Raw genomic sequence first — 16,995 nt, 5'->3', positions numbered from 1 at the left:
GACTCACGCTGAAGCTTCTCAGTCAGACCGTTGACCCAAAGCACAGCAGACTGCGTCTCTCCGACACGTAGGTGAGTTGATTAGAAACCTTGGTGGGGGGAATCCACCAGGTATGAAAGCGATCCAAAATCTTTAATGTTCCATGTTGTGGTGTGCTTTGATACTCTGATGTCTTCTCTGCAGGGGTCACCATGAGCAGCGATGCCGAGATGGCCCAGTATGGGCCGGCCTCCATCTTTCTGCGCAAACCTGAGAAGGAGCGCATCGAGGCACAGAACCGGCCGTTTGATGCCAGGGCTGCCTGCTTTGTACCAGATCCCAAGGAACTGTACATCCGAGGTGTGGTCCAGAAGAAAGAAGGTGGCAAAGCCACAGTGAAGACGGAAGCAAATGAGGTGATGAGAAGAGACATACGTATGTGTTAAGAAGTTTCCTTCTGGAAGTTGTGCAAAAGTAATTTAAAAGTGACATGTTGAACATAAGGTTCCCCTTTAACAATTTTGGGTTAGCGCAATATCAAGAACTTTTTGCAGTAGTGTCATTGTATTTTGCCCACTGTAGACTGTAACAGTCAAAGAAGAAGATTGCCACCCCATGAATCCGCCAAAGTACGACAAGATCGAGGATATGGCCATGATGACGCACCTCAATGAGCCGTCTGTGCTGTTTAACCTCAAAGATCGTTATGCGGCGTGGATGATCTACGTGAGTTTGAAGCCAAGTCTGAGGCCTTTGTGGGGTTTTCAGCTTTTACCTCAAAATTGACACATTTGTGACCCTGCTCAGACGTATTCCGGACTCTTCTGCGTGACTGTGAATCCGTACAAGTGGCTGCCGGTGTATGACCCGCAAGTGGTGTCGGCCTACAGGGGCAAGAAGCGCATGGAGGCTCCTCCTCACATCTTTTCGGTGTCTGATAACGCTTATCAGAACATGCTCACAGGTGAATGTTCAGGATACTTTTTCACACAACTATAAGCTTTGTGTACTAAATGAAACTGTCTCGTGTCCTGCCAGATCGTGAAAACCAGTCTGTGCTGATCACGTGAGTCACTTGCATGAACTCCAATTTGAGCTCTTGAGGATCTGTGCGTGAAAGTGTCACTGTGTTTCCACAGTGGAGAATCTGGTGCAGGCAAGACTGTCAACACCAAGCGTGTCATCCAGTACTTTGCGACAATCGCAGTGTCTGGCGGCAGCGATAAGAAGGAACAGACATCTGGAAAGATTCAGGTACGAGATTGAAACTCTCCATTGCCAAGTAGGAACGTTAAGGATTTCATTCTTGTGTATACTAGGGAACTCTGGAGGATCAAATCATCTCAGCGAACCCTTTGCTGGAGGCATTTGGGAACGCCAAGACTGTGAGGAATGACAACTCTTCACGTTTTGTAAGTGCAACATGTATTAGTATTTTGTTGGTCTTTGTTCCTATGTGAGAATCTTTTCAATTTTTCAGGGTAAATTCATCAGAATTCACTTTGGAACGACAGGGAAACTGGCTTCAGCTGACATTGAAACATGTAAGGTTATCTTTCCAGAGAGAAGCATCCATTCCATAATGAGTTACCAGATACCATATGTTGTTCTATGGTCCAGATTTGCTGGAGAAGTCAAGAGTCACGTTCCAGTTGTCGGACGAAAGAAGCTACCACATCTTCTACCAGATAATGACTGGACACAAAGCAGAGCTGATTGGTAAATGATGATGAGTGTGATGAGGAAGATTAAGGATATTTCAAGAAATGTAACAATCTTCTTTTCTCTCTGAAGAAATGTTGCTCATAAGTACAAACCCATACGACTTCCCCATGATCAGTCAGGGGCAGATCACTGTGGCCAGCATTGATGACAAAGAAGAGCTCATGGCGACAGATGTGAGCTAGCTTTATTCAATGGTATACAGATGTCTCTCAACCAACCACTCTGAATTCCCTTTTGATCCAATAGACCGCCATTGACATCCTGGGCTTTACCAATGAAGAGAAAATGTCCATCTACAAATTGACTGGTGCTGTGATGCATTATGGAAACATGAAGTTCAAGCAAAAGCAGCGAGAGGAACAGGCGGAGCCCGATGGCACTGAGGGTGAGGCTGCAAGTTCTTTGCGTTGACAGTGAAAGACACAGACAGACACAATTGCTGTTTGTTGCTTTGTCATTCAGTGGCTGACAAAGTGGCCTTCCTCATGGGGCTGAATTCCGCCGACCTGCTGAAAGGCCTCTGCTACCCCCGTGTCAAAGTGGGGAACGAGTACGTCACCAAGGGCCAGACCGTGCCCCAGGTACCTCAACAACCAAGTCATCCGAATGCACTTGATTTGATTGAGAACAAAAATCGTACTGAAATAAACTATTCTTACTCAAGGTGGCCAATTCAGTTGGCGCCCTGGCCAAGTCCGTCTATGAGAAAATGTTCTTCTGGATGGTGATACGCATCAATGAGATGTTGGACACCAAGCAGCCACGGCAGTTCTTCATTGGCGTGTTGGACATTGCGGGATTTGAAATCTTCGACGTGAGTTGGGACACTCATTTTGGTCTGTTAATATTGGGACTCGAATGCTCAAGTTCACCTCCTCCTATAGTACAACAGCATGGAGCAGCTGTGCATCAACTTCACCAACGAGAAGTTGCAGCAGTTCTTTAACCACCACATGTTTGTGCTGGAGCAAGAAGAGTACAAGAAAGAAGGCATCGACTGGGAGTTCATCGACTTTGGCATGGACCTAGCCGCCTGCATTGAGCTCATTGAAAAGGTTAGAAACACGTCAACAAAATGTTAACTATCAAGCAGCATTCCAATTCCTTCTTAAATCCCCAGCCGATGGGCATCTTCTCCATCCTTGAAGAGGAGTGTATGTTCCCCAAGGCATCAGACACTTCCTTCAAGAACAAACTCTATGACCAACATCTTGGGAAAAATAATGCTTTCCAAAAGCCCAAAGTAGTCAAAGGAAAACCAGAGGCTCACTTCTCCCTGGTTCACTACGCCGGAACTGTGGACTACAACATTAGCGGCTGGCTGGAGAAGAACAAGGACCCGCTGAATGAATCTGTGGTGCAGCTCTACCAGAAGTCCTCTTTGAAACTGCTGTCTTTCCTCTATGCCAGCTTTGGCGGGGCTGAAGCAGGTACAAAATGTGTTCAGCGACCTCCATGTTTCAGCTGAGTGTCCTTAAAACACTTTGTTTCTGTCTCGTAGAGTCTGGTGACAAAGGTGGGAAAAAAGGGGGAAAGAAAAAGGGAGGCTCCTTCCAGACGGTGTCTGCAGTTTTCAGGGTACCAAGAATTTATGTTTGCATATACGTGACTTGGACCATCCACCACAAGAGCATGTGTACCCAACTATTTTTCAGGAAAATCTCGGAAAACTGATGACTAACTTGAGGAGCACCCACCCTCACTTTGTGCGTTGTCTGATTCCCAATGAGGTTAAAACACCAGGTACCATTGAATTTAAGATTAAAATAAAATAAAAGATTAAATCATTAGTTTAACAATTATTTCCTGCAGGTATCATGGACAATCAATTGGTAATCCATCAGCTACGCTGCAACGGTGTGCTAGAGGGGATCCGCATCTGCACGAAGGGATTTCCCAGCAGGATTCTCTATGCTGATTTCAAGCAGAGGTCATTCAAGTGATAAAATCATGTTATGTTAAATCACTGCAGATTGTAATGGTCTTCATCCAAAATGAGCAGATACCGCATCTTGAACGCCAGCGCCATTCCTGAGGGACAGTTCATCGATGGCAAGAAAGCTTCTGAGAAGCTTCTGGGTTCCATCGACGTTGATCACACTCAGTACCGCTTTGGCACTACCAAGGTAAGAGTCCCGCATGTTGGGCTGACGTTTTCTAACATGAACTGGTTCTAACCAATGATATTTCCAGGTCTTTTTCAAAGCTGGTCTACTGGGAACCCTGGAGGAGCTGCGAGATGAAAAACTTGCATCTCTTGTGACGCAGACGCAAGCTGTCTGTCGAGGTTATCTCATGAGGAAGGAATATATCAACTTAATTGCCCAAAAGTATGGTGATCAATCCCTTTTCAATCTGACAATGAAATGATTTCTGCACAGACGAACCTATGTGATGTGCATATCTGACAGAGATTGTGTGTGGATTCTACAATACAACCTGCGCTCCTTCATGAATGTCAAACACTGGCCATGGATGAAGCTTTTCTTCAAGATAAAGCCTCTGCTCAAGAGCGCAGAGACAGAAAAGGAGATGGCTACCATGAAAGAAGATTTCATCAAATGCAAGGAGGATCTGGTTAAATCAGAGTCCAAGAGGAAGGAGATGGAGGAGAAAATGGTTTCTCTGCTGCAGGAGAAGAATGACCTTCAACTTCAAGTGCAATCTGTGAGTTTTGCTTTACCTCCATTCTGATAAAAGATAAAAAACAAAAAAAAAGGAACGTTTTTGCCTTTTATTGACTTCCCTCCTCAGGACGCTGAGACCCTCTCTGACGCAGAAGAACGATGCGAGGGTTTGATCAAAAGCAAAATCCAGCTGGAGGCCAAACTCAAAGAAGTGACAGAGAGGATGGAGGATGAGGAGGAAATAAACTCAGAATTAACCACCAAGAAGAGAAAACTTGAGGATGAATGTTCCGAGCTTAAGAAGGACATTGATGACCTTGAGATCACTTTGGCTAAAGTGGAGAAAGAGAAACACGCCACTGAAAACAAGGTTTGGGCATTCGACTGCATGATGAGGTTATTTCAACTATGCTCAGAACAAAACTTGAAAGTGATTCATTTTGAAGGTTAAAAATCTGGTAGAGGAGCTGGCGGGCCTGGAAGAAAGCATCAGCAAACTGAGCAAAGAGAAGAAGGCCCTTCAAGAAGCCCACCAGCAGACCATGGACGACCTTCAGGCCGAGGAAGACAAAGTCAACTCGTTGACAAAGGCCAAGTCAAAGCTGGAGCAGCAAGTGGATGACGTGAGTTGCGACTGAATGTTCAAGTGCTCTCAAACAAGCCAGGCTAATCCATCGGACTGCTCTTCAGCTTGAAGGTACCCTTGAGCAAGAAAAGAAGACCCGCATGGACCTGGAAAGGGCAAAGCGTAAGCTGGAGGGAGACTTAAAACTTACACAAGAATCCCTGATGGATGCGGAAAATGACAAACAGCAGTCTGAGGAGAGGCTGAAGAAGTAGGTCGACATAGGCAGGGGTCAAGGGGAGAGGTTGCACCTGAAATATGACATTTATTTTCTCATCACCACAGGAAGGAGTTTGAAACCAACCAGCTGGTTAGCAAGATTGCAGATGAGCAAACGATCAACAACCAGCTTCAGAAGAAGCTGAAGGAGCTTCATGTAAAGACGCTTTGATTAACACATGAACCATACTGACAGTGACTTGATCCATCGCTTTCTGTTTCAAGGCTCGAATTGAAGAACTGGAGGAAGAAGTGGAAGCTGAGCGATCCATGAGGGCCAAGGTAGAGAAGCAGAGGTCCGATCTGTCCCGGGAGATCGAGGAAGTCAGCGAGAGGCTGGAGGAGGCTGGAGGAGCCACTGCCTCTCAGATTGAGATGAATAAGAAGCGTGAGGCTGAGTTCCTGAAAATCAGGCGTGACCTGGAGGAGGCCACACTGCATCACGAGGCCACTTCTGCCGCCTTGCGCAAGAAGCATGCGGACAGCATGGCTGAGCTTGGAGAGCAGATCGACAACCTGCAGAGAATCAAGCAGAAACTTGAGAAGGAGAAAAGTGAGCTTAAGATGGAGATAGACGATGTAGCCACCAACATGGAATCGGTGGCAAAAACTAAGGTTAGTGCCGTAGGAGGTCTCAGAATCCAGAGACCGCGTCTCATATCTTCATGTGTTGATAATTGCACTTGAACAGGTCAACCTTGAAAAGACCTGCCGCTCTCTGGAGGACCAGCTAGTGGAGTTTAAGACCAAAAATGATGAAAACAGTCGGAACATTGCAGATCTCAGCAATCAGAAGGCCCGTTTTCAAACTGAAAATGGTAAATGAACTCCATTCAGCAGCCGTATGGACTAAGTCAAACTAAGTCAAAATCTTCGTCTTATAGCCGAGTTATCCCGACAACTGGAAGAGCGAGAGAGCATCGTATCCCAGCTGACCAGAGCAAAGCAGGGTTTCACCTCACAAATTGATGAGCTCAAAAGACTCATGGAGGAGGAAACAAAGGTCATAAAAGCTGCTGACACTTATATACTAATAATTTGACCAATTGATTATGTTTTAAAAAGATCGATCCCAGGATACGAACATTTCTATACCCCCACAGGCCAAGAACGCTCTGGCACACAGCCTCCAATCATCTCGTCATGACTCCGACCTCCTTCGCGAACAATACGAAGAGGAGCAGGAAGCCAAGGCAGAGCTGCAGCGTGTTTTGTCCAAAGCTAACACCGAGGTTGCTCTTTGGAGAAACAAATATGAGACAGATGCCATCCAACGCACTGAAGAGCTGGAAGAGGCTAAGTAAGCTCAGGCTCAAGCTTGGAATGATTCACCTCACTGAGTTTTGGCACTGTTATTATCTGCCGCAGGAAAAAGCTGGCCCAACGTCTCCAAGAGGCAGAGGAACAAATTGAGGCTGTGAACTCAAAGTGTGCCTCGCTGGAGAAAACTAAACAGCGACTTCACAATGAAATGGAGGATCTCATGGTGGACGTGGAAAGGTCCAACAGCGTAGCAGCAGCACTGGACAAGAAGCAGAGAAACTTTGACAAGGTATGTGGATCATAAGATGGAGGTCAATTTCTAGACTTCCTGTCATGAATGAAGAGGACAATCATGTTTTGTTGAGATCAGATTCTAGCAGAGTGGAAGCAGAAGTATGAAGAGTCTCTGGCCGAGCTGGAAGGCGCTCAGAAGGAATCACGATCATTGAGCACGGAGCTCTTCAAACTGAAGAACTCGTACGAGGAGGCCCTTGATCACCTGGAGACAATGAAGAGGGAAAACAAGAACCTGCATCGTAAGTTCAAGAGTTACGAGTCAACTTCTGAGAAAATTTAATAAAACATGTCTTCTGTCTAAACTCAGAGGAGATCACGGATCTGACCGAACAGCTAGGAGAAAGCGGGAAGACGATCCATGAATTGGAGAAATTCAGGAAGAATGTTGAAACCGAAAAATATGACATGCAAACTGCGCTGGAAGAAGCTGAGGTGAGCATCATACACTATGCCATCAAACGTTTGAAAGAAGACTAACTATTTAGACAATGTTCACTTGTTCAGGCCTCCCTGGAACAAGAGGAATCCAAGATCCTCTGTATCCAAATGGAGCTCAACCAAGTCAAAGCCGATGTAGACCGTAAAGTGGCGGAGAAAGATGAAGAGATTGACCAGCTGAGGAAGAACAATCAACGAGTGATAGAATCTATGCAGGCCACTCTGGACGCCGAGGTCCGTAGCAGAAATGATGCCCTGAGAGTTAAGAAGAAAATGGACGGAGACCTGAATGAGATGGAGATCCAACTGGGCCATGCTAACAGACAGGCCGCTGAAGTGATGAAACAGTTGAGGAACGTGCAAGCGCAACTGAAGGTTTGATCATTTTCCTGGCCTAGATCTTGGCTGAGGAACCAAAAACCCAAAACTCCATTGTGTTCTCAGGAAGCCCAAATCCACTTGGACGACTCCCTTCGAAGTCACGACGACATGAAGGAGCAAGTGGCCATGATGGAGCGCAGGACCGGCTTGTTGCAGGCTGAGATCGAGGAGCTTCGAGCAGTCGTGGAGCAAACAGAGCGGAGTCGCAAATTGGCGGAACAGGAACTTATCGATGCCAGCGAGCGTGCAGTACTTCTTCATTCCCAGGTGTTTTTCATCACAAGGTTTGACCACCCAAATGTAGTCTCCTACGTGTATTTTAACCACCAGCGTCTGGGTTGGCTTTGACAGAACACCAGTCTCTTGAACACCAAGAAGAAGCTGGAGACGGATGTTACCCAGCTTCACGGTGAAATAGAGGAAGCAAGTCAGGAGGCCAGGAATGCAGAGGAGAAGGCCAAGAAAGCCATCACTGATGTAAGTCAACAAATGATTTATTCACAAACTAAAACAAGCACATGGCTAAGTTGGTCTCCCAAGGATGCTGTTGGGCTTCATACTTGAAATTGGAATCATGCTGCTGTGGTCCTTGCAGGCCGCCATGATGGCTGAGGAGTTAAGGAAGGAACAAGACACCAGTGCTCACCTGGAGAGGATGAAGAAGAACCTGGAGGTGACGGTCAAAGACCTGCAGCACCGCCTGGATGAGGCAGAGAACTTAGCCATGAAGGGCGGAAAGAAACAGATGCAGAAGCTGGAGGCCAGGGTACGACCATGTGTATACTAGTATATCATCCAAGACTTTTTTTTTTTTACCTCAAACTTTTGCTGACTTGTCTGCACTAAATGTTCCTAAATAGGTTCGTGAACTGGAGACCGAACTGGAAGCTGAGCAAAAGCGCTCGAGTGAGTCCATCAAGGGAGTCCGCAAATACGAGAGGAAGGTCAAAGAGCTAAGCTACCAGGTAAACCCTGACTCATCCTTTGACTATATTCTGCTCATAGAAGGTTTTTTGCTGAATGATATTTTGTCTCTACTAGGTTGATGAAGACAAGAAAACCAACATCCGATTGCAGGACCTGGTGGACAAGCTGCAAATCAAAATGAAAGCCTACAAACGTCACGCTGAAGAAGCTGTGAGTAAACCACAAACTTTTAAAAATCCACACATATGTAACTATTTAGAAGGGGGCTGTAACAGGTTAATGGCATTTTGATGTACTTCTCATTCGTCAAGTTATTACTTCACTACTGTGCATCAACTCTTTTGTCTTATATTCATTCACCAGGAGGAGCAGGCCAACATGCACATGGCCAGGTTCAGGAAGTCTCAGCATGAGCTGGAAGAGGCCGAAGAGCGAGCTGACGTGGCCGAATCACTTGCCAACAAGATGCGAGCCAAGACCCGTGACATCGGGCCAAAGGTAGCAGACATGTTTGCTGCGTATTAAGTATCAAGGTCATTACAAAAGCTGTGCAATGTACAGTATACCATTCAAGTCAGTTCAGAATAAATATATATCTAATAAAAACATTTAAAAATCATATTCATATTCTGATTATAAAAGGAATAAATATGTAGCGGTCGGTGCAGGCTTGATTTTCTACTTCTAATGATTTCTAATTGGCTGTAACAATTTCTTCTATTAGACATTTGGCTTGGCTAAATGAAGCTCTGCCCTCACTTCAACATAGTTCCACAAAAACATACACAAAATATACATACACACGCTGAAAGCAGTGAAGCCAAGACAAACGTTACAAAGGCAAGTTATTTGACTGTCTATGATCAATTAAAAATATTTTGTGGAACAGATCTCAGAATCTTGGCTCCAAATGTCGGTTGTAGCTTCTAGATGTGTTTTAGGGCAGCAGAGAAGGACTTTCTTACTTACCTTCCACCACAGTAAGCTTGATTAACAGTTCTGCTTGTTGTTTCAGGCACCCGAGGGACAAGGAGAGTAGCAGAATGTGGACCCAGATGCTCACTACAGCCGCTGCCATTTCATCACATCTTAATCATTGCATGCTTAGTCAGTTAATTGTGTCTTCAAAATAGATATTAGATAGTAAAAAAACATGAATCAAAACAAAAGTAATAATATATATAATAAATTAAACAAATAATGTCACATATTTAACACGCGCGCACACACACGAAGTCCCCCCCACACACACACGTACACACACGCGCACGCGCACAGACACACACACGCGCACACGTACACACACGCGCACACACACACGCACGCACACACACACACACGCACGAAGCAACAGCATCAACTAAAAAAAAACGGCATTACATTTAATACTCACCAAATCTGCTGTTTCTTTGAATCGTTCTCTTTTATTATTGTTTCAAGAGCCCGCCGTGTCTCTATGTTTCAACAATGAGTTTTTATTAGCCGCGGTGCTAATGATGAGCTAGTAAACCGTATTGGAGTTAGCTAATAGCCACTGACCGTCCATCACTTTATTTATCCAATCAGGGGACGCATAAATGGATACGTCACAGACCCGTGAAACGATGTCATTCACTCCGAATCTGATTGGTCAAATAATCAATTTGTTGGGGGAAATTTTGTTTAAAACCTGGCAACAAAGTGCTGACATCTGATTGGCTAATTGTTTCCACGTTCCCCATGGAAGCAACGATAGTGTCTATTTCAACACAAAATATATATTAAAATAATAACAATAATGATAATATTCCCAGACGACTGGACCTAACACTGACTGGTGTTCAATTCCCAAATGAACAAGGTTAGTTACTATGTCTAATCTAAACTTCACACAGATTTCATGGACATTGCTGACAGATGATGCTAAATTGCTACACAAGCTAGGCTTCCCTTAGCATTCATTTTCGTGCAATCATTTAATGATCACGTCAGATTCACATTTATTATCTCTATTTGTGCCTCCATGTAGTTGCTTTTATTACATGTTCAGAAAAATAAACATTGAAAAACATTTGTTGTTGTCCCCCTTGCTACAACTACACTAATAATAAATATTTTTAACAGATTGCAGTTTAAGTTGCAGGGAAACAAGAGGCAAATTGTTATTTTCAACGTTGACTTTATTGCAGTTAGGGCAACATACATCCATTACTGAATAAAAGAATTGTGTTTAAAGCCACGGTGCAAGGAATTGGAACCATTCAAACTAGCATCAAACTAAGCACCTGTATGATTGTGACATAACCTCACTGAAATCTGACATCCCAGCAGCATTTCTAGTTGATGGTGATGAATAATTATTTAACTCGCTGAATCAGGGGTGCAGGAATTAAGTGATTAAGGCAGCTAATCTTGTTTCAACCGGGCCAGTTTCACTGGTCAGTAAATTTTTCAATGTTATCTCAGAGCAGCACATATTTTCTTCTATAATTCTTGTGGTTGGCGGCAGATGTGCTGATGTGATTCGTAGTGAGCGGACAGTTCATAAATCAGCGGTGGCAAGGAAGAAGGAGGGAAGTAACGTCTGAGTGATGATGCTGCTCCAGTCAAGTCACGGTTGTGCTCCACGCACGGTGAATACTTAAAAATGATTTAGTAACATTTTGACACTGATGACTTTCCTGTTATTTTAAGAACTTTTCCCAGGTACGGGTTACCACAACTTGATCGTAGCCGTGATGACCGTGATTACTTTCTCACCATGGTGGACCAAGAGTCTCAGCAGAATGAGCTCAAGTACACATGGAGGCACCGCCCAGCAGCAGCACGGCCGCACGGCCGGCGTCCGTCAGCCGATGCCAATGCGACAGCTGTCGTGCCCAACCACGTGAACCAAATGGGTCAGACAACATTCGCCCATGTTGGCCCATACGGGCCGTGGACTTTTCATGACACCTGACGTCTGAGAGTTTCCGGACGTCTTGGTCTTCACCCGCCGCCTTGAGTGCTGCCATGATGTGTGCCGCCAAGGTGAGCTTGTGCGGGACCTCCGTCAGGGTGCTTGCTGGGAGGAAGGTGCGAGGGCGGGCGAGCATGTTGTGATGACTTTTTACTTATATTCTAAAGTAACTACCACTGTATAATATTTGGCTTCCAACATTGCTCCAAAAATGTCCGTCTCACAATATAAACCAATATGTAGTGGATTGCTCGTGTTTCCCCGAATTTTGCTTGCCCTCAGTTCTTCTTGGTCACCTTTCCCAGCGGAGGCCGTCTCTCATTGGCTGCCTCCTCTCACTCGCTCAGCGCCCCCCGTCTGCCTGTTGTTGTAATGAGGCTTTTAAAGACCATCATGCATCAGAGCCCCCACCGCCTCTCTCTGGGGAGGGGGGTGTAAATAAGCGCTCCTCCTCCCTCCCTTGCTCCCTTCATCCCCCCCCATTCCTCCTCCTGCTTCTCGTTTTCCCTTCCTATCACACGTCGTCGTGAGGCGAGGTGAGGCGGCTTCTCGCTGATTCTTACAGTCTGCGCCTCCCCCCCACTGCCCCCCTTCTTCTCACCGCCTTCAACCTCACAGGGCAGCCGAGTAACCTGAGGCTACACTTGCTGCCACCTCCCCCCACCCCGACCCTCTCCCTCTTACCTTCACAACGCCATCTGCCCCCCCCACCCACCACCCCTTTCCTCTCCACTCGCATCCCAGCCTGGCGACTGAAGGGAGTAGGTGCGAGGGAGCAGCATGGAGGGCAGCTTTGACACTGAGGAGAGTTTTGACGACCCATCGTGTCTCGCCCCTCAGCCACCCGGATCCGTGTCACCCGCCAGGAGGCGAGTCCACGAGGTGAAGGAGACCAAGACCACGGTAAGCCACTTCCTCATCCATCTACAGTCTCCGTGCAATCTGTGTGTGTTTGACTTCTCGTGTGTCAACAATCCATCCATCGATTTCTTTTCTATGGTCATCGTGACCGTGCTGCACACACAGAAGACGACGTGGGCTCTGTCTTGGTCTTGTTCTAATGCTGTTCTCGAAAGCCGTCACGTTCGTAGCTGTTTTCATTATGTCTGTTAATGATGCGTGGAGCCATGAGGGGGGTGGGAACGCAGGTTTTGTGACCCGCGGCCATCGTGAGAACGACGAGATGGAGCCAGGTCCAGTTTCCATGGCAACGGAAGCTCAGGCTGACAACAGGCTGACATCTTTTTTTTTTTTTTTTTTTTTTACAGGTGTGCTTTAGTTGACAACTATGTGCTATGAGTGATTTTTAGAAAATTTACTAGTTCAATAGTAGCAGCTACTAGCTGTAACATGTCAACAAGTGCAGTTTTACCCAACTAGAAGCAGACCTAAAATTGTTCTACTTGTGAGAAAACAGAATCGACTAGTACATGGATCTAAAGTTGGATAGCGAATGATAAATCTGTAAAGCCAGATACTGATAGCGAGAGAATCGCTGCAGAAACAGCTTTACACACACAAGCACACACGCACACACACAAACACACACGCAAGTCATTCGTCATTGTGACGTCAGGTGTTTTTGTGCGCCTCACGTTACACTCACGCACACTTCGTTGCCATGGAGATACACACGCACACGCACGCATGGTTGACCCTCAGATACGAGATTGAGCCCTAACCTTGCTTTCACCTTCACAGCGACTTGTTTGGCTGGGGGGGGGGATCACTTGGACCCTGGTTCTGGAAACCATTTTGTCTGGACCTGGCACCAAAAGCGGAGGCAACAGATAGTTTTCTGGGGGTGGGGGGTGCGTTGAGAGGGCAAGTCACGTGTTGCCTAGCAACAGCCAAATTGAACATGCCAGCAGATCATATCATCCTACATGCCCGTATCGCCATCAGCCAGTCCCGTACTACAATAGCGTCGCATGTTGCCAAGCGGCGTTGCGGTGCGATAAACCTGTCGGATGGCGGGCGTCTGCATGGAAACCGTTGTCATGGAAACTGTCACTTTGATCTACCAGGCGGAAAATTAACAAAGTGACGCCTGCTAAATCGGCCACTTTTTTGCGACGTGTCCCGAAGCCAATTGCGAGCGTGCGCGCGAACGCGCGTGCGTGCGATTATGTAAGCGGGTTGTGTTAGTCATCTGCTTGTGGTCCACTGGGACATTATGGGATGGAGGCTTGATGTTGGTCAGAGTGAAACAATACTGATTAAGCCTCACATTGTCACGTTGCTTCTTACATGGGCTCGCATTCATCACAGACCAAAAATTTTTCCCGCAAGGCAGTTGGACTGCCGGATTCGAACCCTGAACCTCAAAAGAGTGAAGCGGATGTGCTAAACCAGTGCCCACTCTGTCAAGCACGCTGTCACTTGCCATGATTATGAGTGTGTCCGTATGCTCTTATCTGTGGTGACAGTTGAGAGGGAATCACCACTTTGTGTGTGTGTGTGTGTGTGTGTGTGTTTTTGTGTGTTACATAATTGCACATAAAGTGTATATGTGTGTGTGTTACATAATTTTAAGCGTGAAACTAATTAGAGACGCACGCTGGAGTCTTGACACGGACCACACTGACCGCGTTAGTCCCCCCCCTTCCCCCATCCTCCCTGAAGGCTTCCACGTTGCCGTGGCAACAGAGCTTTTCTCCTGACCTTTTTCCTCCTCCGCACGACCGCTTTACCTCACAAACGTCTTTTACACTTTCCTTCTTCCCGCTCTTGATTTCCGTGTTTATTTGGTTCCGTAGATCAACGGCGTGACGTTCCCGCTTCCCGGCGAAGGACCCGAGCAGCAACTGCTCAAACCCAACGAATGGAGCTACTGCGATTACTTCTGGGTCAGTTGTGGTTTATTGTAAACTGATGGATGGTACACACTGTAGAATTTTCCGCTACATTCGAGCAGATTCGGAAGGTGTATGAGCCAGACTTCCTGTCTTGCAGACGGACAAAAAGGACCCCCAGGGGGCCACGTCGGTGGGCGGCTTCGAGGTTCTGCTGCAGAAGCAACTGAAGGGCAAACAGATGCAGAAGGAGATGGCCGAGTTTGTCCACGAGAGGTTCAAATGCCGTCTCACACTTACACCTCAAAATTCATTTCTGAAGACTGAGGAGGATATTCTCTTTGGACACCAGGATCAAGATTGAGGAGGAATATGCCAAGAACTTGTCTAAACTTTCCCTCAGCACTCTGGCGGCACAGGAAGAAGGGTAACATTTGGATTTTGTGTGTGTGTGGAAGTTCAAATTCATGCACAGTCGCACACACAACAATAAACATGTTGCCTTCCAGAAGGCGTTGATTAGTGACTGTTGTTCCTAATTTAGTGATTAGCTGGTGTGGCTAACCAAGTGTCTGTTGGTTGTGTGAAGGACCTTGGGAGAGGCTTGGACTCAGCTGAAGAAAAGTCTACATGATGAGGCAGAAGTCCACCTCAAGTTCTCCAACAAGGTAATTTTTTTTTTTTATTGACTGCTACGGTAATTGGGCTAACTTAGTAGGACCCCACATTTTTGCTGCTTTGTGTTCACACAATGAGAAAAAGGAAACAATGAAATGAAATTGAGAAGGTATTCATTTGCATCTTGTCTTCAAATTCAAAGCTTGACCTCCCGGTAGGATGACGTTGTTGTGTTCAGCTTCACTCCGAGGTCGAGAAGCCTCTGCTGACGTTCCGAGCTGACAACTTCAAGAAGGACCTGAAGAAGTACGACCATCACATCGCAGACCTCAGGAAACAGCTCGCCAGCCGCTACGTCGGTGTCGAGAAGGTACTTGGAAACGCCGTAGCACCTTTCCCGCAGCAGTGTCCCCTTCAGGCCACTCTGCATGGTGCGTTTTTCAGGCCCGTAAAGCTCTGGCTGAGCGTCAGAAGGATCTGGATGTCAAGACGCAGCAGCTGGAGATCAAACTCAGCAACAAGACGGAAGAAGACATCAAGAAGGCTCGCAGGAAATCCACACAAGCAGGTAGCACCGCATCAGCTGCCTGGCCACGCCCACTGCTCCATTGTTGTCCTGATTGTCTTCTGGTGGCTATTACAGGAAAAAAAATATTCAGGTGTTTCTCCGTGTGCGTGTTTTTCAGGGGATGACCTGATGCGCTGCGTGGACCTCTACAACCAGGCTCAGTCCAAGTGGTTTGAGGAGATGGTCACTACCAGCATGGTACGTTTTTATTTCACTTCTGTCTCAACAGGTTCCACTATCATAAAAATAAAAACAGAGGAGATGACGATATGTGTGTTGTCGTTGCGGTGGCGTCCAATCAGGAGCTAGAAAAACTGGAGGTGGATCGCATTGAGTGGATCCAGCAACATCTGCGGCAGTACACCACACTGAGGCACGAGACGGACATGTTCAACCAGGGCGTGAGTTCAACCTCGTTTGTGCTCAGACACATGTTTTAGCTGAAGGAAAGTCCTCTTACCTTCTGAATACTTGTTGGCTGTCAACATTTGTCGGAGAACATTTTTGCTTTCCTCGACCGAGACGAGACAGGTAGATGAGAAATAATGAGACCGCACTATCGTCTTGTGTCCAGACGGTGGAGCCAGTGGACCAGCTGCTGCAGAAGGTGGACCCGGCCAAGGACAGAGAGCTTTGGGTCCAAGACAACAAGACAGGCCACGTCAGGCCTGTGGACTTGGACATCTGAAGCAAGGGACAGCCAGAACCAGAACCAGCATGTTCCTAATACAAATGAACCCTCCTCGCTTCTTCTTCTTCGACTTCTGCTGTAGTTACGTCACTAAAGTTCTGTTCAACGTTTTGGTGTCTCGTTTAAAAAGAAAAAGAAAAGAAAAAAGCCTTGATATGATTCCCTTTTATTTTTGGATATCAAGAGGAACTGGTGGTGGAATATTTTCATATTTTCAAAGATGGCTGCTGGACACGCATGCTTCTTCTCTGCTCACAAAAAAAAAAACTGCATCGGAGGCGGGAAAAAGTTGGATGGCGTCACACTGAAAAACCCTCTTGTGCCTCGAGTGTTTGGTAAGAACCCGGGAGAACAAATGGAGCAATTTTAGTTTGCGCTCGCCACATACTTAAATGAAACGCGTTCATGTTGTCTCTTCTGGGTTCCTTGTTTGCCACCATTTCCACTGTCTTATTTTTTGCCATGTGTACACAGATGACAGGACGGAGGCGCCCCCTGTGGGTTGTTAACTGTAATTGCATGTGCAGTGTGCTTGTGTGTGTCTACAAAACATTTTGTTTGTGTGTTTTGTTTGGATTTTGTGGTCCTTTATGACCACTCGTGTTTTGTTGGTGTTTCATTGTTGCGTATTCGATGTTCCGAGTTTGCCGCCCTTGTGCCCTGTCCGTCTCATATTTTTGGGAATGTTTTTGGTGAGCACAGTATGGAATGCATCCTGTCCGTCATATTAGTAATATATAATTATAAAAAGAAAAATAAAGCTCCTCTTGAAAAAGTCAACCTGTGCTCTTGGTTATGTAAGCGAACAACCGTGGGGGGATTTTTTTTGTCTTTTTTTTTTTTTTTTTTTTGTCCAGAGAGCATGTTGGAAGGACAGTGAGGCAGGTAGTATTTCATAGCTCTC

At 46.2% G+C, this 16,995-nt stretch overlaps 2 protein-coding genes and 1 long non-coding RNA gene across 13 annotated transcripts in view; 2 read left to right on the top strand and 1 right to left on the bottom strand.

Moving 5' to 3' along the window:
- LOC148383797 (uncharacterized) overlaps positions 1-10,019 on the bottom strand; it is a 33,694-nt gene extending 23,675 nt beyond the window's left edge. For 3 of the 5 annotated variants that reach the window (XR_015853321.1, XR_015853325.1, XR_015853324.1), the window contains exons 1-2: positions 9,875-10,019; positions 9,451-9,569 (exon numbers count right to left, since the gene is read on the bottom strand). This is a non-coding gene — a long non-coding RNA (uncharacterized LOC148383797). Of the gene's footprint in view, positions 1-8,076; positions 8,255-9,450; positions 9,570-9,874 lie in introns of those variants that run through there. The other 2 variants (XR_015853322.1, XR_015853323.1) reach the window with 2 other exon arrangements.
- Positions 192-9,812, top strand: LOC148383798 (myosin-4-like). Its single transcript, XM_088357422.1, has 39 exons — positions 192-395; positions 562-705; positions 787-943; positions 1,018-1,045; positions 1,119-1,233; positions 1,299-1,391; positions 1,460-1,523; positions 1,600-1,698; positions 1,774-1,877; positions 1,951-2,089; positions 2,167-2,285; positions 2,369-2,518; positions 2,589-2,759; positions 2,825-3,134; positions 3,206-3,282; positions 3,360-3,447; positions 3,517-3,634; positions 3,707-3,830; positions 3,898-4,034; positions 4,116-4,371; positions 4,459-4,701; positions 4,778-4,954; positions 5,022-5,167; positions 5,242-5,332; positions 5,401-5,790; positions 5,867-5,993; positions 6,060-6,178; positions 6,279-6,475; positions 6,544-6,727; positions 6,809-6,974; positions 7,043-7,167; positions 7,240-7,548; positions 7,618-7,821; positions 7,906-8,031; positions 8,150-8,320; positions 8,415-8,519; positions 8,596-8,691; positions 8,845-8,979; positions 9,497-9,812. The coding sequence occupies exons 1-39, from the start codon at positions 192-194 to the stop codon at positions 9,518-9,520; spliced, it is 5,832 nt and encodes a 1,943-aa protein (XP_088213548.1). The 3' UTR covers positions 9,521-9,812.
- Positions 10,020-10,182: 163 nt separating the features above from the next.
- Positions 10,183-16,871, top strand: LOC148383796 (growth arrest-specific protein 7-like). 7 transcript variants are annotated; one of them, XM_088357434.1, is made up of 13 exons: positions 10,183-10,321; positions 10,970-11,076; positions 11,155-11,490; positions 12,260-12,322; positions 14,179-14,268; positions 14,375-14,490; positions 14,567-14,641; positions 14,804-14,882; positions 15,071-15,202; positions 15,277-15,400; positions 15,519-15,598; positions 15,703-15,801; positions 15,975-16,871. In XM_088357434.1, the coding sequence occupies exons 3-13, from the start codon at positions 11,473-11,475 to the stop codon at positions 16,086-16,088; spliced, it is 990 nt and encodes a 329-aa protein (XP_088213560.1). In that variant the 5' UTR covers positions 10,183-10,321; positions 10,970-11,076; positions 11,155-11,472; the 3' UTR covers positions 16,089-16,871. The 7 variants fall into 7 exon arrangements, with proteins under 7 accessions (XP_088213560.1, XP_088213553.1, XP_088213556.1 ...); XM_088357427.1 differs by having other exon boundaries at positions 12,038-12,322; XM_088357430.1 differs by having other exon boundaries at positions 10,970-11,093; positions 12,038-12,322.
- The last annotated feature ends 124 nt before the right edge of the window (positions 16,872-16,995 follow it).

The sequence above is a fragment of the Syngnathus floridae genome, chromosome 17 (genome assembly GCF_059516105.1).
Source record: "Syngnathus floridae isolate MCC-2025c chromosome 17, RoL_Sflo_1.0, whole genome shotgun sequence".
Lineage (NCBI taxonomy): Eukaryota > Metazoa > Chordata > Actinopteri > Syngnathiformes > Syngnathidae > Syngnathus > Syngnathus floridae.
This window is presented reverse-complemented; position numbering and strand designations above follow the sequence as displayed.

Bases quoted from the DNA above. Each gene is read 5' to 3' on its own strand.
- LOC148383798 (XM_088357422.1), top strand. From the start codon at position 192: ATGAGCAGCGATGCCGAGATGGCCCAGTATGGGCCGGCCTCCATCTTT. The intron at 4,955-5,021 runs GTGAGTTGCGAC...ACTGCTCTTCAG, and splicing joins TGGAGCAGCAAGTGGATGAC to CTTGAAGGTACCCTTGAGCA. The intron at 8,980-9,496 runs GTAGCAGACATG...TTGTTGTTTCAG, and splicing joins CCCGTGACATCGGGCCAAAG to GCACCCGAGGGACAAGGAGA.
- LOC148383796 (XM_088357427.1), top strand. From the start codon at position 12,200: ATGGAGGGCAGCTTTGACACTGAGGAGAGTTTTGACGACCCATCGTGT. The intron at 12,323-14,178 runs GTAAGCCACTTC...TTGGTTCCGTAG, and splicing joins TGAAGGAGACCAAGACCACG to ATCAACGGCGTGACGTTCCC. The intron at 14,491-14,566 runs GTTCAAATGCCG...TTTGGACACCAG, and splicing joins GCCGAGTTTGTCCACGAGAG to GATCAAGATTGAGGAGGAAT.